The sequence below is a fragment of the Durio zibethinus genome, chromosome 24 (genome assembly GCF_047325235.1).
Source record: "Durio zibethinus cultivar Kanyao isolate XHJ-2024 chromosome 24, ASM4732523v1, whole genome shotgun sequence".
NCBI lineage: Eukaryota > Viridiplantae > Streptophyta > Magnoliopsida > Malvales > Malvaceae > Durio > Durio zibethinus.
The window spans coordinates 6346335-6367182 of NC_143185.1; the positions used below are offsets into that span (position 1 = coordinate 6346335).

The 20848-nt window shown below is 31.8% G+C and overlaps 3 protein-coding genes across 6 annotated transcripts; 2 read left to right on the top strand and 1 right to left on the bottom strand.

Annotated features, from left to right (window-relative positions):
- Positions 1 to 208: 208 nt before the first annotated feature.
- Positions 209 to 4502, bottom strand: ACD32.1 (alpha-crystallin domain 32.1). Its single transcript, XM_022918926.2, has 6 exons — positions 4310 to 4502; positions 3227 to 3340; positions 2885 to 3140; positions 2248 to 2362; positions 1763 to 1930; positions 209 to 626 (listed from the first exon to the last, which is right to left on the bottom strand). Exons 1-6 carry the CDS (start codon positions 4403 to 4405, stop codon positions 590 to 592), a joined length of 786 nt encoding a protein of 261 aa, XP_022774661.2. The 5' UTR covers positions 4406 to 4502; the 3' UTR covers positions 209 to 589.
- A 1366-nt stretch (positions 4503 to 5868) lies between these two features.
- Positions 5869 to 8325, top strand: LOC111316788 (heat stress transcription factor A-4c-like). Its single transcript, XM_022918927.2, has 2 exons — positions 5869 to 6555; positions 6973 to 8325. The coding sequence occupies exons 1-2, from the start codon at positions 6340 to 6342 to the stop codon at positions 8062 to 8064; spliced, it is 1308 nt and encodes a 435-aa protein (XP_022774662.1). The 5' UTR covers positions 5869 to 6339; the 3' UTR covers positions 8065 to 8325.
- A 1572-nt stretch (positions 8326 to 9897) lies between these two features.
- Positions 9898 to 20188, top strand: LOC111316789 (putative sugar phosphate/phosphate translocator At1g06470). Of its 4 annotated transcripts, none has more exons than XM_089753498.1 (13): positions 9898 to 10108; positions 10596 to 11299; positions 11401 to 11570; positions 11828 to 11913; positions 12057 to 12106; positions 12378 to 12445; positions 14599 to 14645; positions 14813 to 14825; positions 15573 to 15757; positions 15980 to 16066; positions 18238 to 18332; positions 19547 to 19706; positions 19889 to 20188. In XM_089753498.1, the coding sequence occupies exons 2-12, from the start codon at positions 10782 to 10784 to the stop codon at positions 19665 to 19667; spliced, it is 1440 nt and encodes a 479-aa protein (XP_089609624.1). In that variant the 5' UTR covers positions 9898 to 10108; positions 10596 to 10781; the 3' UTR covers positions 19668 to 19706; positions 19889 to 20188. The 4 variants fall into 4 exon arrangements, with proteins under 4 accessions (XP_089609624.1, XP_022774664.2, XP_022774663.2 ...); XM_022918929.2 differs by having other exon boundaries at positions 9902 to 10108; positions 14545 to 14645; positions 19880 to 20188; XM_022918928.2 differs by having other exon boundaries at positions 9902 to 10108; positions 14545 to 14645.
- Positions 20189 to 20848: the final 660 nt, after the last annotated feature.

Sequence of the window (20848 nt, forward strand, 5' to 3'; positions counted from 1 at the left end):
AAATTGAGAGTACATTTCAACCCAAGTGCACTTTTGAACAAGATGATGATTATATTCGCATTCATAAACGGTTAGACGTTTCAAAAACTTACTAGTACATTTTCATCATACTTCCATAGGTTTATAAACTGAATGAATTTGTGTCACTTTCAGCATAGTTATAACCAATCAATATATTGCTAGCATATATAAACACAGACTAACATCATGCATAAACACTTTGCATAAAATAATGATATAGCATATCTGCTGAACAACATACCAGTCATGGAATATTTAAATGGTGATCATAGCTCATAAATTCTTACATACTATTCTATGATCATTGGTGCTGCATCAATACTGATCATTATCCTCGTATTAGGACAGTAGAGGATACACCTTAAAGAACAAAATACTTCATGCTCTTAGACGCATCAACAATTAATATCAATAAGAGCAACAGATCATCGATCATATAGAAACAGAGAGTAGCTAGGCATTTATCAGTACTGGCTCGGTTTATATCAGCATAGTACATAAGCTGGTATAAAGTTTTCATCAGAGCGCTCCTGTATATGTGCATGTATGCTTCCACCAGCAGTTGATCTCAAAGTTTAGGAATAACAACACGTAGAAATCCATCCCTGCATCAAAAGAAGCAATAGAACCGCCCGCATGAGTATCTTCTGGTATTTGTAAGTTTTTAAATGCTTGGATATGAATATAAAAGTTCATCAACCTCTTCAAAGGTTCGTTAAAGCATTGAAGTACATATTTATTATAACAAAGAGGCATATTCCGCTAAACCAGGAGATTAAAAAAATTGCATCTGATTCAACGAAACAATTCCAAAGTTTAACATTCTCGAGTTTATGCTTATTAGAACCCTTATATCCAACTACAACAACGTGGGGTTTCGAAACATAATATGACAACTGAAAGATTTCATTGACTGAACCTTGAACCCCTCATAGATGAAAGTTATCTAAACCAACTGGTTTTTGTTGTCTTTACATCCATATTTAGAACACACTTCTTTAATCAGTACATTCTAGCAGTTCATTTACAGATTACTCAAATGTAAAACTACATTGTCAAAATGGAGAAAACAAGCATATTAAGTCATCTGCCAAGAAAATAAAATGCAATTTTTCTTAATGTTTGGAAGGGTTTGATTATTATTATTATTTTTTTCTTTTTGATTGGAGACATCAAGTACCTTGATAAAATTTCTAGTTCTGTGTACTTCATGCTGCTAGTTCTATACCCTTGATTGCTATTAATCCATTTATTTTCATTGTCAGTTGCTAATAGCCAAAATTTTGGTCAAACTAAGAACATACTCTATTTAATTATTTAATTCCAAGTGTAGAGAAGCAAAAGGATAAAACTAGAGAGGGACCAATGGATAATGTGGTCAGAAATCCATAATAGAGTCCGACCACAACAACCAAATTGATTATCTTCATTCATAAGGATTTTAGATTACCTGGTATAAAAGATTTAAAAGTCATCACAAACCTCCCTTTCTTCTTTTCTTTTTTATTCCCGGATTATTATATGATATTTTTTAACTTTCCACTTACATACACATCCAAGGGTTAATTTTGGAAAGTGAAAGATAGAATGTTTTTAGATGAATTTTAGCAGATGCCAAGATGCCATAACTCATAGGAAGTTATCTTACTATTAGTTTTATGAAATATATATTAGATGATATATCCAAAAGCAGAAGCATAAACTCAAGAAGAATTCAAGATACATGATGCTTATGACTTACACAAACTCAGCTGAGATGCTGTCCCTGTTTGCATTAGTAGGAAGTGGCCACACAACCTGGTACGGCCCTTGTGATATCTCTCTCTTGTGATATGAAGAGATTGAGTCATTAGAGCAACCAGCTGCTAGTTTCAAACACTGACTAGTGCGCTGACCAGTCACTGTTAAACTGTCAGGAAAACATATTCTTATCAGATTAAGTGTGAAGATTAATTTAAGTTTATTAGTGACAAGAGATGACAAGCCAACATCCCAAAGTGAAAAATAAAATGAATAAATTGTCCTTCACATGTATATCTGAATCTTAGATAAATAAAGTATCCTCTAGAAAGGATAAGAGAAAATTTTGTCAAGATCATTACAAAGATGCATAATTCCACACCAACAAGATCTTCTCTTTTATTTTTTGGTTTTTGACTAGGACAAATATAAAATGAAAGATCTTGGAACAGTGTAAGAACATAAATAATAACATATTAGCCTTACTTTCGGTCATCAACCTCCACTCTAATGTCACTGATGCTGACCCCAGGAATTTCTACCACCATAACATAATTGGGTCCAGATTCTGCGATATCCATCCTAGGGAGCCATTCAATGCCTGGATGAAATATATATATATATAAAAAAAAAGAAAAACAATTAACCTGAATCAGAATCTAATTTATAAGAAAGATGAAACCAGATTCTTTGTCACCCTTAAATGTTAGTTGTTTCTTTTTTTCTTGGGGTTGGGGGTGGGGGATATGATGGTGTTTCTCTTTCCATGTAAGAAAAGGTGATTGTTGACTTCTCTTCATAACAATTTATAAATCATTAAAAGTAAAATATGGTACTGCAATTTGCACCTACATACACTTCTTTTCAGATCAAGTCTTGCATTCTTTGGTAAGCGTTCAAACATTTTACCAGGTTGTGAAATCCATCTAGCCTAGATGATTTACTTATTTTCTGAAAATTACAGATTGAACCGAAAATGAATTTTCAGCTTTCTGTACAGCTTAACAGGTAAGAATTATATACTCATATCAACAACACTACTTTTGTTTTTAAATGAGCTAAGCCTAAAATATATAAAACAAATATATCAAGAATATTTTGTTCAGAAACCAAAATTACTTACCATTAGATCTGGAGCATGTTTTCTTCTTAGATTGTAATGGCATCTCTTCACTTGTGCTTTTATTTGGTCTGGCAAACTTAGGAGGGTCAGGCAGGGATAATCCCCAATCTAGTCCCAGAGGCTGGATTGCTGCCAAATTTGATAAGTTTGGCTCCACCATTGTACGTCTAGAAAATAATGGTGCTTCAGAATCATTAGAACTCTCTATTGGAGTACAAGAGGACTTGGGGGATGCAGCACAATGAGGAGCAGTTCTCTGGGGCAGAGCAACATAGAATGGTTGAATTGGTTGCTAGTAAATGATAGGAACAAGTAATACTGTTTGAGTGGAAAGGTAAGCACCTCATCTTTTGAAACCTGTCTCATGAAACAAGCTTGATATGCAGACCCCTGACGTGCAAAATACATTCTATTATCACACCTCCGGATCACAGAGTTCAAACTCCCACTGCAGTTCTGTTATGCAAAGTACCGGAAAAATGAATCGATTTTGTATCACCATTCAACAGGAACACAAAATTTGCTCACTATCAGATAGATTCGGGCTCTGGCCTCACCAGTTTGACTTAGTGAACATAGTAGATTGTCCATCCAACTGATTGATGGATGGATTCCTAGTTTAGATACCTCACGGTCACTTATGTCAGATTAAACCTTTGGCAATTTTGTTTTTCGGGCAATTTGCATTAATCCTTTCTGTTTTTTCGTGGTAAGTACTTGTTTGTTCACCATTTTGATTTCTATGCACTATGAACAAGCTATATATATGGGTGCGATAGCAGGCACCAAATAGAGACTTCATCAGTTCACATCTGAGAATCAGTATAGCTCACAAACAATTACGATTTCTGTCACAAACATTCCCAAGGCATTTTAGAAGTACCATTTCTAATATCAAGTAAATATGAATCAAGACAGCTCTAAATTAATCTGAGTTGCTTCTTTATAAATTACAACTGATGATTAATTTTGATAAGCCTAATTTTCAAAGGTTTAAACTTTTAAATGATCACTTACACACTCAAATGGCACAATTATTTCCATATTATGAGATAAACCCATGATAGAACAGGCATAAAAGGTTCATATATATATATTGCAATCACGTTGAGTTTTGGCTTAAATTTTTGTTCCCTGGTCAACATTTCGTGCTTTTGTCCTATAAGGCAGATAGAAAAAATTGTCTGACAGCCAAGTTTCAGCTAAGAAAAGATTGCCTGAGAGCCAAGTTTCAGCTAAGTACCATGTAATTGAAGAATTGAAACTGAAGTTTTATTCAGTTTCAGAGTAGCCAAAGCAGTAAACAGCTCAGCCAAATAAGCTTTTACGCTTTGGTACATGCTCAGATATGATAGTAGCTTAAAAACTGATGATGAGTTTATTGCAATTTCTCAGGAAAAAAATAGAGAAAATGGAAACTTTTACCATGGGGAGAAGGTGAGTGGCAGAAAAAATATCGTCATTGGGTGAAAAATGGCCTGAAATGGTGCTGATTCTGCGTCTTGCAGCTTCGCTTTCCATTTTCAGTTTTCCGAAGATATCAACTGCAAAGGTTAGTGAAGATGGATGGCTATGCACTTTCTGCAAATTTTGTGGATTTTTAAGCTTGGCTTGTGTTCATGTAATCTAAAATGCGTAAGAGATATTTTGTGGTGGGACCCTGCAGATTAAAATATCTAACAATAAAGAGATGAGACTTTTCGATTCCTGAATTTATTAGGGCACCACTTCTTTTTGTTTTTTTTTTTTTAATCAATTAAGGTGTACATTAGGATTGCTGTTTGAGATTTTAAAAGCTTCAGTTCGGAAAAAAAAAAAGTATTTAGAAGTATGAGAAGAAAAATGTGAATTAAAAATTTTAAGGTCGTACATAAAATTATAATATAATAAAATAAAAAATTATATTATAAACATAATTATATTAAATAATATCAAGTATTTTATATTTAATATATATTAGAATCATAATAAAATAATTTATTTATTTATTAAAATTATTTTTTTAAAAATTTATATAATTTAAATTATTGATATAATTTTTAAAAATATAAGTATATATATAAATTTAAATTTATCGATTTAAAATAATTATTTACTCGTGAAAAGAATTGAATAATTTTATAAAAAAATATTAATTTTTTTATAATTTTTATCTATCTCTTTAAATACAAATAAAATATAATATAAGATAATAATAATTTTATCTTATCAATAATTTTATATATCAAATATGATTTAAATATTTAATATTACAATAAAAATAAATTATTAGTGTATTAAAATATATAAAATATAAAAAATAATAAAAATTTAAAATTATAAGACAAAAAATAAGTATTTTTCAATCGCAAAGATATTTTTAAAATTTTTTTTGTGTTTGATTTATAAAATTTAATTTCTTAACCACAATGTTAAACTAGAATTGGAAAATGAACTTTTAATCAAAAGTACTTTTAGAATTCAATGCTATACGGACATAAATCAAGAGCAAATAAGTAAAGTTATCTTTGAACCTTTTAATACCATAGAAGATTCAAGTGTTAACCTTTTAAAATGATAAGAAAGGTTGGACTTGATCCTTATTTGTGTGTCAAAGGAATTGGAGGCCGTTGGTTTATAAATGAAAAAAGCAGCATTAGAAACATTGCATGTTGTTAATTCTAGAGCTCTAACTTTGTAAACGTGGAGGTTTAGGAAACATTAGATTTATTCTTTTCTCAATGGTCAAAGTCAGAGCTCCACGGGGCAACAATGGCTGCAGTCAAAGAAGTCTTCTTTTCTATTCTTATTCAACTTAACCATTCAACAAAATGACAAAAAGAAATCTTTCCCTTGCCCTGTCTGCTCTGCCCTTGAGAATTTTCAAAACGACCAAAAACATAAACCCACGAGGGATGGGGCGACCCAGTAAAAGGTCCTACGAAAAAGCTTACGCTTTGAGCATTATAAAGGCTTGTAGCTTCCCTCTCTCAAATGGTTGTTCCCAAGTCAAAAAGTCTATTTCTTGACGTTTCTTTCCTTCAACTCTCTCCTCTATCGGTACGGTTGAAAAACCATTCCTTCTCTTGCTTGATCACCAAGTTTTGCTTTTGAATTGTTAGAAACTTCCGTACACGTGATTGTTTCTTCAATTTCTTATTCTTTTTCTATATTTTATCTAGCTTATTCTCCCATAAAATTTTCATTTTTTTCTTTTTTTTTTCCACTAGTTTCTGATAATCCAACCCTGTTGACAATTTCACACTGGATAAAGGAACCCTCACTTTTCTTCCTTTCTCAGTTTCAAATTCTGGGGTTTTGGGGTTTATGCTACAGTGTTCTTCTAAAAGTAGCTTTCACTTGGGGTGATCCTGTTTTGGATATCAAAATCTGAAAAAGTTCAGTTTTTGGACATGGTGCTTTGGCTACAAAATTCTTGAGATTACAGATTCAAGGTTTTGAAGAGATTAAATGAAATGGATGGATCACAGGGAAGCTGTAACGCGCCGCCGCCTTTTCTTACTAAGACATATGAGATGGTGGATGATCCAATGACCAACTCCTTGGTTTGTTGGAGTGAAACTGGTTATAGTTTCATTGTATTGAATCCACCAGATTTTTCGAGAGATTTGCTGCCAAGATATTTCAAGCACGATAACTTCTCAAGTTTTGTCCGGCAGCTGAATACTTATGTAATGTTTCTTCACTTGGGAAATGGCTTCTTTTTCCCTTTTTTAATCTCCAATTAATTCTCTTTCATCTGCTCAAATTTCTTATTCATATGGAAGCTCATCAATCCATTTCTCATTTTTAAATGTGTTTCCCTATACAATTTTAAAGTACATGATCATGTTTTTCTTCATATTACTATATCTTGTTGCAAGCATTGTTGAAACCTCTGTTTTTATTTGATCTGAAAATGAATGCTTTAGTTTTTGCCTGTTTTCAATTCATCATATGACTTTTATGGTATCGAAATGATGGAATAACAAGATTGCACTGACAGCCCCTGACCACCCTGTTTTGTAGTGTTTTCCAAGTTGATGCTTCCCCTGTATTATGGTGACTTTTTATGCTTTGGTTGAAACTTGCTCCTTTTGTTTGATTAGGGATTCAGGAAGATTGATCCTGATCAATGGGAATTTGCAAACGAGGAATTTATCAGAGGACAGAAACATCTTCTAAAGAATATTCATAGACGCAAGCCAGTTCATAGCCATTCCTTGAATCACCAAGGGAAGTCTAGTGTACCTTTAACTGAGATAGAAAAAAATGAATTTGAAGAAGAAATTAAGAGGTTGCGTAACGAAAAGTGCCGGCTTCAATTGCAGCTACCGAGGCATCAGAAAGAGAATCAGGAATTTCAGTTTCAAATAAAGTTGTTGTCTGAGCGTTTTCAGAATATGGAAGACCGACAGAGACAGGTGATGGTCTTCTTGGCTCAACTGATGCACAAACCCCACCTTCTGTCTATGCTCAAGCAAGAGTCAGAATTTCATAACAAAAAGAGAAAGTTGTTGAATTCTAATGAATCCAATGATGAATTTAACAGAGAAGAACATCACAGTTTGACTTCTCAGAATGCAAAACTGGGAGCATCTTCTGCTCCTATTTTGAATTTGGAACAGATTGAGGAGTTGGAATCATCTATAAAATGTTGGGAAACATTGCTTTACGGAATTGGAGAAACCATGGGTGAACGAGTGTATGATTTTGGTATATCATCACAGGCAGAGCCTTCTCCAATTGTTGTTACTGAAATGCAGACATCTTCTGGAGACTATGACATGGATGGTGAACTTTGCTCACTTACATCACATCCATGCACTCCTTATTCAACAGATATTAATTCATCTCCTGAGCTGGCTGACAGTCCTCCGATACCATCTTTTCACCACATAGTCAATCTTAAGCCAAAATCTTCTGAAAGTGGGGTAAACTCAGAGCATGCTAGTCCTCCAGAGACTGGTCAGGTCTTACAAAAACAGGTAGAAGCAGCAGCGGCTACTGATCATTCCATCCCGGGCAAGGAAAATGACGTCTTCTGGGAACAGTTCCTGACAGAAGTTCCCAACACATCGGATGCACAAGTGATCCAGTCGAACCCTAGGACAACAAGTGGAAGAATAAGTGACAGCAAGCCACCTAATAACCAAAATTGTTGGTGGAAAACAAACCTTTCTCCAACTGAAAGAATGTAATGTTGGTTGATCCTTTAACTTAGAGAAAAAGGTGCAGGCAGCTACCTGGGCTTGCAATTCATTGAATTTTGCCTGAACCCATTGTTGAAGTGCGTACATAAGATGCATGCTGATAGTCAGACCTAAGCTTCTTTAAATTTTGTAGCCATACGATATGATATGATGTATAGAAGTTAGGTTATAGGAATCTTATCTTTTTGTTGTATATTTATCTATGTTATTTTTTTTAGTTATTATGCAATAATTTTCACTTTGTATTCAGGATTTTCCTTTTCTTTACTTAATAATTTTGTTCCTATTTTGGATGTAGCAGCTGTATGATGTGGGTTGTGGCATTTCATTGTTGAGAAAGAAAACCTTTTTAATTGCATAAAAATCAAATATGAATTATAAAACTCAACGGATTTATATAATCATTTTTAAAAAATTACCTTAAATATATTTAGATTCAAATTTTAATATTTGTGACTTTTTTTTAGGTTATAGCTTATTTTATATAAAAAAAATTAATATTTTTATTTTTTTTAGAAAAATAAAATATTTTTTTTATACAAATGTATGCCAAATGATTAAAAGCTTTCAAGTAACCATTATTATTTATTACATTGTCAACAGAAAAAGTAAAGTGGTTGAATTTAATTGTAAAAGTTTAACATTGCTATCGATTGTCTTTAAATTAATTTTTAATAACAATATAAATATCAAATTCATTAAAATTAGGATAAAGGAACTAAAGCTACAAAATTCATTAAATTCATTATTTAGAGAGGTTGAGACTTTGGATTAAGAGGGTAGCTGTTGATTAATCTCAATCAAATAAAGTTTCCAACCTACCAAAAGGGAGTAAGGAGTAGAGATAATAAAGCACTAATTTATTAATAAAACACCCAAATTTAATACACCAAACTTTTGATTCTTGAAACCGAAATAAAAAGTAAAAAATCTCTTAATTTCTTTTTTATTTATAATCTAATACTAAATGAAAGTTAATTTAATGATTTATTGTAATAAAGAAATAGCTGACAGTTTCTTTTTTTTTTTTTTTTTTTACTGCAATCAAAATAAGCATTAGACTTTTGGTTAATAGAAAAAAATAGAGAAAATTGAATATTAATTTGAAATTATAATGTTTGGATTAATTTGTTTGTTTAGTTTAATTTAAATTTCGATATTTTATATTTTAATTTAGTTCGTTCAATTTGTAATGAAAAATATAAAAATATTTGAACCAAAATCTAAAGTAATATAAAAATAATAACAAATTTTAAAATTTAATTTTTAATATTTGATAAATTGAATTGAACCAATAAAATTTTATTCAAAACAAATTAATTTAAAAAATGTTCAATTCCAATTTAAGTTGATTTTTGAAAATCCATATTATTATATATTAATCGAATGCAATAGTTATCATCTTTATTTCGACTTTAAATTTTTTTTAAAAATATATTAAATTAATATAATTTTAATTTTTTATACATATAACATAATAATTTTTATCTTTTTATGTATGTCATGTATGCATCTATATATATTTTATGATATTTATTTTCTATTTTTAAAATGAAATGAGAATTTTGAATCTTTTGATAAAAAAATAAATGCTGGCAAAAAAAGAAAAAGAATAATTTAGAATATATTATCTTTAAAAATATATATAATTTAACATAATAAAAAACACCGAATAATATTTTATTTGTATTAGGATTAATGAAAATTGATAAGGTTACCTACTTTTTGAAAAAAAAAAAAAGAAAATAAAATTCAGAACCAAGGATTAAAGAAAAGAAAGGACAGGCAATGTATGTATATTTGAATCTACGATTTGATTTTAGACAAACCAAAAAAAAAAAAGAAAAACCCAACAACTGATAGCAGACAACGCTCGAACGAAGGCCTCCAACGGTGACTTGTCACCAACATTCACCAATTCATTAATCCATTTCTACATCAGATCTCTCAGTTTTCCTTATATATATATATATTTTAAAGCTTTCTTTCTCGTTCTTCTTCACCACTTTGGATCTCATCAAAACTTGACCAGGTCAGTTCAATGTCTTTTCCTTTTTTTTTTTTTTGATATAACTTCTATTTTCTTTAATGTCATTTTTTGAATTTCATTGAGCTTCTTATTGGTTTGATTCAGCTTGCTTTCTTTTTTTATAATTATTTTATTTTATATTATATGGTTTTCTGATTCCAATTTCTATTTTGTTTCTTCGAGCTTTTTTTTTTTTTTTTCTATCATTTATATTGCGCAATCTAAGAGATGGGGAGGCTCTTATTTTGGGGGGGGGGGGGGGGATGGAGGTGGTGGGGGTTTATTTGTTCTAATGAGTTGAATTGATGCTGTGTTTTATCACTGGGAAAACTGAATGCATATAAATTTTTCTTTTTGAGAAATAATGCCTGGCTGTTGGCAATGGAAATTGAAAGCTTTCATTGTTTTGTATTTTCTTCTCCTTTTGCTTTTAAATGAAGCTGTTTATACTCAATTTTATTACTTTTGCTGTTATATTTGATTGCAACAGGTGATATCTGGGGTCTTAGTTCATTTGATGCCCAAAATATTATTCACATAATCGATTTTGCATTGTGAACCTAAGCAAAATGAAATAGTTGCATAAATTGATGGAAAATGAAGGTACTAATTGGGCATTGGTGAGTTGTGTTCCTATGGTGTGCATAGATGACTTTAACTTAGAATAAGAAAGGAGATGGTAGAGAGTAATTTTAATAAAGAAACAGTTAGATGCACGGGGACTGATACTCAGAGTAGAAATCAAGGTTCAGGTCTTCGAAGGGAACCCTCCTTTTCTCGCTGGGTTGATGAAGATGGAAGAATCCATTTGGAATGCCGTTCAGAGGATCTTGATTCAAGTGTAGAAGAATCTGATTTTGAGTTGCCTATGCTTAATCAGAGTGAGTTAGGAAACGGATTTGTAGAAGGGGTTAGATACAGTAAGTTTCAAGAGCAAACTATGCACTTGAATGGTGGTAGTTCCTTGGAAGATATACATGGGGAAGATAGAAATGGGAAGTATGCACCTTTTGACATTGAAAATGAGTCTGCTGGGGACACAAGATTATCAAATATTGGTGTTGATGGAGCCAATTCTAGCGGCAATCCAAAAGCATCAACACTGAATACTAACAGCTGTGTTTCTACTGTGGACATGTTGAAGACATTGTTCTTTATACTTGTGTGGTACACTTTCAGCACATTTTTGACATTGTAAGTCCATCCTAAATTAATCCAGTAGCATGCTAGCTAAATTTAAAACCATATTGTTTTGAAGCTTGTTCATTTTTCCTCTTATATTTTGCATTGAGTAGGTACAACAAAACCTTGTTGGGAGATGATTTGGGGAAGTTTCCAGCTCCCTTGTTGATGAATACTGTCCACTTCACAATGCAAGCTGTCTTATCAAGGGCGATCACGTGGTATTGGTCTCGTAGATTTCAGCCTTCCATTCCAATGTCATGGAGGGATTACTTCTACAGAGGTAAATTCATCAAACATATGTTAATTTCTGCTTCTTTATAATGTGAATTTGGCACTTGCATCTGGTTCATGGACATAAATCTGTAATTATACATTTAAAATTATATCATTAGCTTAGACCTAAATGCATGGTTGCACTTAGATTTAGAGTTTTAAAATTTCATCTGCTATGGCTTTTCCACCTCTGTGTGTTTTTTTGTAACTTATTTTATTAACTTTCCTATCAACTAATGTACAGATGGACTTTGCCTTTCACAGTTGTACCTACGGCTCTTTCAACGGCACTGGATGTTAACCTGAGCAACGCATCCCTGGTTTTCATATCTGTTACTTTTGCCACGATGGTTTGTTAACCTTTCTATACTCTATATTGTAATGAGTATTTAGTCCAATCCAGATCAAATTGCACCTACTCTGAATATGCCTTTTGATATTTCTTTCTTTAGTTGTGTTGCTAACTAAAATATTCTTTCTATATACGTTGCAGTGTAAATCTGCAGCTCCTATATTTCTTCTCCTATTTGCTTTTGCATTCAGGTGAGTTTTTAATTTGATTTTCACGTCCATGTTTGGATGAGGCTGAACTGTTTAGATGGTCTTCTAATGTAGGGACTAAGCTCTGTTTTGTAGATGTAGGGACTGAGTAATTTGGTAGTTTGTGCTTATTAGTAGCTTTAAACCATGTATAACTTTGAAAATTTCAAGTTTTTGTGCTTATTCAATGCACAAAAAATTTACGTTTATTAGTAATTTGGTAGTTTAAGCTCTCTTTTGTACATTTATATTAATTTTGAATTTTTTTTGGAAGGTTGGAGTCTCCAAGCCTTAAACTTTTGGGTATTATCTTGGTAATCTCTGTGGGGATTCTATTAACAGGTATAAGATTCTTGTCAATTCCATATGTTTGTTAAAAGCAGTTCAATTTCTTTACATATATGAGTAGGGATGCATTTACACCAATGTAAGTTTTATACACTTTTTGAGCCTTGGATCAAAATTAAATCCACGAGTAATTTGGATTAGAATAATATTTTTAATCTTAGCCATTTTGATCCAAGGTTAAAAAAAGAGTGCAAAACTTACACTAGTGTAAGTGGATCCTTCTCTCTCTCTCTCTATATATATATATATATGTATATAGCACCTTTATGGTTGTATATGCTTTTTTGGTTACTCAAATTATGAAGGATGAAGTGGGAGAAACGCATTAGTGAGTAGATATCTGCACTGCTACACTAATTGTGAGTAATATGTGCATGGCCTAGTCATCTTGAAGGCAATTTGATGTGGGACTCAGTTGTAGTCAATGATTTTACTTGCTGCAATGCTCCACTTATGGACAGAGATATTCAATCTTTTGGCTTTGCTCTTTAGGGAGTTTCCCCTCTTTTCCCTTTCTTAAAGTTTTCACGCATTCTAGAAACTAAATCCTAAAATTATACAATAATACATTGAGGACATGTTATTTTTTATCCCTTGATTCTTGTTATTTCATGATTCACATGAATATAAAATTTACTAGAGTTATTGTGGACGTACAAATGATGTAAGATTTCAAGGGAGGTTTGCGTTAAAATCACAATAGGTTGGCAATTTTTGAAAACCAGCAATCACTTGCAGGGTTTTTGAGATTAATTTTTATATTTAATTGATTCAAAAGGATGAAAAATTATGACTAGAGAAACCAAAGATTTAGAAAGCTATCTAGGTGCTAACTATGTACTGTGAATGGACCTGTGGAAAGCAGTATAGGGTTAGGGTTGAAATTTTAGGATTATCTATTTATTCTGGTTTGAGTTTGGAAGGGAGTGATCAGCGTCTGTTCTAAGGCTTAAAGCAATTCATATAGGAATGATATGTAATCTGTAACAGAAGTGAAATATAAACTACTTCCTCTGTATCATATTGAATGCCCACTTTCCAAACAGAACAAAGTTTTAGGAATGAAGTATTTTGTTCCTTTTTAACTTTTACCATTAAGTGTTATAAAAGCTTTGGCCCATCCAAAGTTTGTATTTCAGTGGAAGGCAACATGAAGAAAATGCTGTCCATTTTGGGAAAATGGACATTTTTTGGAGACACCCATATAAGAAAGATGGACATTCAATTTGAGATGGAGGGAGTGGTACCGAAGAAAATTGTAGGAAACCTTGGATTCACAACTACATTTTCTTAAGCTTCCCAGCTGGGTTAGAGTTGCTTCACGAAGTCTATATCGGTATAATAGCTGGTGAAAATTGCCACAAACTTGTGCTCCTACTCCCAACAAAATCAAAGCAATGTATAATTTTTCGTATAATCAATTAAATAAAATTCATTATTATATTATAATAAACGAAATTACAAAAATAAAAAATTAATTATTTCATAATTTAGCTGCAAAGTAATAGAAAACTTTTAGAACAAAGAACATCTTGATAATCTAATTAATGCGAATTAATGATATAAATGTTGAAATCAGCTTTAAAACCCATTTTTAAAAATCTTTTTGGTACTTATTTAGTTTTACTTTTATGTTGAAAATTTGATGTATTTTTATATTATTTAATAAATAGATTGTATATTTCAAGAAAATTATTTATTTGATATAATTGAATTATTATTTTTGATAATTTCAAACGTAAAATAAAATATGATATGAATATATAATTTATTAATCTCTTTTTCATTATATCCTCAATGGTAATTTAATACCTCATCACATTGTTGTCATTTTTCTAAGAATTTTCAATTTTAACAATCTTACTTTTAACCGCACTGTTGCAATCTCTTTCCAATGCTAAATTCAGCCTAAATCATCCAAATCAATCTGAAAGACTAAAATAGCATTCTACAATGAGTTTGTCTAATATTTGAGCTGGTTGTGACAGCTGGCTTCCGTTGTTTCTCTCTCTCTCTCCCGCTTTCTCAAGCTTTTACAATGTCAAATATTGATAACACCTATGAAACGTGATCCTTCTTTTTTTTTTTTCCAGTTGCAAAGGAGACAGAATTTGAGTTTTGGGGTTTTGTTTTTGTCATGCTTGCAGCTGTTATGTCTGGATTTCGCTGGTGCATGACTCAAATACTTTTGCAGGTATGGCTTTGATTCATTTGTTATTTACATGATATATTAGAGTTCAATTATGGATCTGGTTTTCAAATTGTTTTTCTTTTCTCTTTACTAATTACTTTGATTATTTTATTTGGTGCCAAATTGACTTTTCAACGGTACTCATGTCTGGAATTGGCTACTGTCTAAAGAAAGAAGCCTATGGTAGGTGGTCTTGCTCTCTCCCTTTTTTAAGTTTATTCATTTTTCCCTTTCTGTTAGTTTGTTGTTGCCACATTATTTACATACCTTTTTCTATGTTTTCGGATTAGTACGTTTGCATGATGTTATCATCACCGTTGTTGATTTAGACAACATTTCTCACTGTTACTGCCATAAGACTAGTACTCTATTGATTTTTGCTGGAGTAATGACTGAGTTTGTGTGTGTAAGAAGGAATAACATACCTTTCAGTTTGCTTAAACATGAAAAATTTTTTATTACCAGTAATATGGAGAGGAATTTGTCTACTGCAATATTTGGTTCCCCAGGCATGCTGCACTATGTCCTAGGTTATATTCTTTTCTCCAGATAACTCATATATGTGAGATATGGTTACATCCATTGATTTGTGCATATAATATGGTGCATAATAGTTTGGTTTAATTTTGTTAGGAACTTATCTTTAGAGATCTTTTTGTCTTGAGTAGATATATCAGGGGGATAGTTACTGGAGTGGATGCTGAGTTGGCAACCTTGAAGTTCTAATTCTCATTTTGATAATGATATTCTAAAAAACTTTTCTAATATCAATGAAAAAGGAGGTTTTTGATTTATATATATAGTGACATGTTGCAAGTGTTTTTGCTAAAAGTTACCTGTTTTTGTTAAATTGGGCTGGTCTTACTTTTCTTCTTCATTCTGTTTTTTTACATCATTACTCTAAGCTAATTTCTATTTAATTGTCTCCAGGTTTGAAAAATCCTCTCATCTTCATGGGCTATGTGACTCCAATGATGGCAGTTGTGACAGCTCTTCTTTCTCTCTTCTTGGATCCATGGCATGAATTTGGAGTGAACAATTATTTTAATAATTCATGGCATATTGCTCGAAGTTGCTTGTTGATGCTTTTTGGTGGAACACTGGCATTCTTTATGGTAGGAACCTTTGCTGAAGCATCTTTTTCTTTTTGTTCTTGTAGTTTCCCTTTTTTAAATATTTTCATCTTTTCTCACCCTTTGGAAGGTTGGTGAGGTTGTTTCTTTTTAAAGAATTTTGGAAGCCCTTGTGGATCAAATTACAGGCATTACATTTCTATTCATGCAGCTGTAACACAAGTCTTGTGGTTTGAAGAAGCCAAGCTTTTCTTTTTCTTGCAGGTTTTAACAGAGTACATCCTTGTTTCTGTAACTAGTGCAGTTACAGTGACAATAGCTGGAGTTGTGAAGGAGGCTGTCACCATAATGGTATATATATTTTTTATTGTAATGGTTTTGCAAAATCTTGGCTTTTTACTTAGGGCTCACATGTGGCATTCTGACTTTTTGTTTGTTACTCAGTAGGGTCCAAAGTTGAATACTGCCCCTCTTATTTGCAAGTTTTTGAAAAAAGTTATCTCATCTTGTCATTGTTGTTGTTGTTGGGGTGTGTGTGTGTGTTTTTTTTTTTTTTTTTAATTTGGTACTCATGAATTAGTTCATGCTAGTCATCATTTTAAGATACATCTTGGTAGCCACTGGTGGTACAAACACACATACCAATGTGTTTAGAAGGTAAGGGAAAATGGCTAAAATGAACATGGTTCAATTTGAGCCAAAATGGCTTACCTCAAGCTGAATTCAATCACTAATTCTTTAGCTTCTGCTGAGCTTGGTTTGTGCTCAAGCTTGGTAATATTTAGTCAAGTTGAGCCTAACAAGAGAAGCTAGGCTTATTTTGGCTTGATTTTTTACATCCTAACTTTGGATATGGATTAAGTTTGGGTTTCTAGGGTGTGTTTGATGGGATATTTGGGGGAGGGATTTCATTTCAATCAAGGTTTTTAGAAGTCTAAAATGAATTTACTTGTTTGGAAGAAACAAGGGAGAAAATTTAGGAGGAATTTTAAGAAGGGATTTGACCATCTCAAACTACCTCTTGAAATTTAAGTGGTTTTTCTAAATTCCTTCAAACCCTCACTTTAGCTCTCATGGTTACTACAAAATACAAAATTCAAAAAATAAAATATCATTTTATTTAAGTCTAATATATATATATATATATGTATTATTTTTATATTATTAATAATATCTATACAATTTTACAAATATAATGATACCTGTCTTGCATATTTTTATAGTTATATGTATGTCTATTTTTAATATCATTATTCTTCTTTTATAATTAAATTCTTTTTTTATCTCATGAAATTCCAATTACCTAAATCTCCATTTATCCAAACAAAAACAATTACAAATGCTAGCATTTTGAAATGATGCATTTTAAAATGTTTTCATTTCAAATGTCTTCAAAATTTTAAAATTTTCCATCCAGACGCACGCTTAGAGTTTTGAGTTTGTTGGGGTTTGAATTGCATAAGGTTTCAGTGTTAGGCATTTTAGCCTATTCAAGTTGGACAGGATTGGGCTTCAGGTAAGTTGTTTCCATTGGTTAGCTTTTGCCATCTTAATTTTTTGAACAATCCTCCGAGAAAGAATAATTTGAAATTATTACTTCATGTCAGCAAATATCACTCCATTAAATTTGTGATACATGTCTTCTTTTTGAAATATACTTCTAGGGCCTGTTTAAGTTTTACATATTATTAGTTGACCTTCATGAAACTCTATTTCGCCATTAAATGACTCCGTATTTGATGTGTAAAAAAAGGTGGGCTTGTTAAAAAGAAGGATTATGTGTCATAATTTTAATGAGTATTTTTGTTGACATGGAGTAACTGTTTCATATAATCTTTTTCTCAAGCCCTCAAACCTCAATGTTAATGTATTTTGATGTCTGAGTATTCACATTTTTATGCAATGAGCTTAACTGAGGATATTCTTATCACTACAGTCTAGAGTAAGAGTGAGGATTTTTTTTTTTTTGTCAACAGTTTCATTTTTATGCAATGAGATAAACATATTTTTATGCAATGAGGTTAAGTGAGGATTTCATTATGCAATGAGCTTAAGTGAAGATATTCTTGGTGATAATCCATGGTTCTTCCAACTGTATCCTGCAGTACATTACCAAAATGGAGGGCTATGAATGAGTTGCTTATTTTAGGTTAAGAATAGTAAAAGAGATTGAGTCTGAGAGTGAGTGGCTGGTCACATAGGAGTAGGAACTGTTTATCAGATTTCATTTTAACTACCAGGTTTTGGATTGGATTGGGTTGGGATGGGTTGTTTCATGGCTTGGTTCCAGGTCTCACTTGATTTTCACTATTTTTTGGCTTGTATTTGGACTGGGAGTCGAATTCTGACCCCCTGTATTTTATCCAACAAAATCTTCTTGAGTTCATCTGGTATCAGTCTTAACATGCATGATGTTATTTTCTTTTTGATTTGCCCGTTAATGCTGATTGTGCTCTGTTGTTTATTTTCCTGCCATATATTTTTGCAGTTGTTTTCTGATTCTTTTTCTAATACTTGTTCAGGTTGCAGTATTTTACTTCCATGATGAGTTTACCTGGTTAAAAGGAGCTGGACTATTCACAATCATGGTTGGAGTCAGTTTATTCAACTGGTACAAGTAAGTGGTCAATAAAACTAAGTTATGAATTTGCAATTTCTTCTTGCTTGGGGCACCCCCTTCTGTGCAAAAATTTGTAGTTATTGATTTTCCTTCAAAACTTTCTGAAATTTTAACATTTCATTTGTAGTTTAGCACTTGTGACTGAGAAATTGAATGTATAGGAGGTCCATGTTTCTTGGATCATGTGTTACAAAATCCTATGCTTTGTCTGGTGTTGTTGAACTAAAAGAATATTTATATGTTTCCAGTTCATTGTTTTGAGATCTTATTGTTTTGGTAGATACTGAAATTCAGCCTTTGTTCATATCTGAAATATCAAAGTTTTGGAGGTCTTAGTCATAATTGAGTCATTTCTTTATTAAGGCATGGAATTAGATGTCTTTGGACAAAAGATTAGAACTTTTAAACTCCCACCCCTAAGTATCGAACTTTGCCCAAGGTTTAGGAATGTTTGATGTCATTTGGAGGGAGAATTTTATTTTTCTTTTTTAGTATTTTTTGCATCTTTTTATTCTTTTAACTAATGCCAGAATTTGGTGCTTTTAGTTTGATCTACTAAGTTAATTGATTAAATTGGTGTACTTAATTGATTAAGTTGCTCTTACTTTTTCTCTGACTTCTGACTTTAACTTGTACAAACTTCAGCATTTGTTAGCCCATTATAATTACTATCAATCTCAAACTTCACAAATACTTTTTGAGTTCTTTATTTTATTCATTTAGTTTAATTTTGGCAGTGATGATTTATTGTTGTTAGGGAACAGTCATGGGAACCTAGTATGCTATATATAGTCACTTTGTTACAATTTAATGAGAGTTACAGCTATTTCGTGCTTCAAACCCTGGAAAGGATGAGGCTTTCTTGTCCGTGAGATTCCTAGAGCTTACTAGAATGATGATACTTTTTATCTTCTTCTGCTCCAAATCTGATATGACTTACCAATTATGTAATAAACTAATAAAATAAATAAAATTTATTATTATTGAATTATTTTTTAATTATTAGGTAATTTTATAATCGTTAAATAATTCAAAATGAAATACAAATTTTAATCCATTGTCTTTATTGGTCATTTTCTCTTATTATGACAATTCACCTCACTGCCATTGTTGTTTTTGCATCTAAACACATCCCACTACTGATTTTCTGGTTTATACTGTGGCTAAGTTGACCAAAAATACTTATGTTGTTTTTCTTATCCTTTTTTAAGATACCAAAAGCTGCAGAAGGGTAAACTAGAAGAAGGAGAAACAATAGGGTCACCTGGGACTAATCAGGCTGCGAAGTATGTCATCCTTGAGGAGATGGAGGATCAAGATGATGTCCTTTGAGAGCTCTAGAGATTGCGTGATGTCCATTCGATGAACCTAGTAAACCTCCCTAATGCCTTCATAAATTAAATTGATCCCTGTGCATATTTCTGGATTCACGATTAGTATTTTTCCATGCATGATTTCTATTCTCGCATCATACTTCAATTCAATTCCTCTCACCAATTTGTGAATTTTGTTGTATGATGTATTGAGGCCTAATTAAAATTCAGTTCTAACAGGAGATAATGAGCAGAGTGCTGCCAGCTTTCAGCTCTTAGGGTTCTCCTATTACTTCGATGGCCGAGAACTGCACTTGTAGTTTACCTCCGATAATGTTGGTTGTGAAACAGGAAGGTTTCCTATATCAATAGAAAGTCTCAAAACAATTTTTTTGACGCTTTTTCTGTTCATATTAAAGAGAAAAACAGGTTTGCATGTAACTTTTCATCAAGATTTCAGTAGGGGGAATGTCTTTTTCATAAATACATGATTCCCCATGCCTAGTTCAATGTCATTCATCAAGTTTTCAGTTGGAGGCATTTGTATTTGCAACTATTTTTGTTGGCAAAGAAAAGGATGATTTATCAATCGCCTGTTAAGACTCTATCAATAAGGTAGTACCATAAGAGGGTTGGCTGCCTTCGGCGGGACCATGCAGAGAAAGACCCTTACTTCAAAATCCAAATAAGTTTGGATTTTTTTTTTTCAAACAAATAGCCAAATAGTTTTTAAACTCTTACTAATCAAAAAGGATAAAGAATTAAATTTTTATTCGCTAAGGTTTTGTTTGGTTGTGGACAAATGTTATTAAATATAAGGATAAAATTAAACTAAAAATCAATAATGTCGGGACCTAATTGTTCAATTTGGGATGGGATGAGACTAACCAAAGTGGGTAGTCTTCCCTAACCTAAATTTTTGTGGACCATAAAAGGGTCAAGTTGGAAGACACTAGATCTTAATGTAATTTTCGATTTAGGTTAAGGGATGACAATAGATCGAATCCGGATGAATTTATATTCGTTTTGAATTTAATTCGATTTGAAAATATTTTTTATTTTTTAAATATTCGAATTTGATCCGAATTTGATATTATATAAATCGTATCCGATCTGATATAAAATTAATAAAATATTATTTTTTAAAATATAAAATATTTTTTAAATATAAATATTTAAATATATTATTATATAAATATT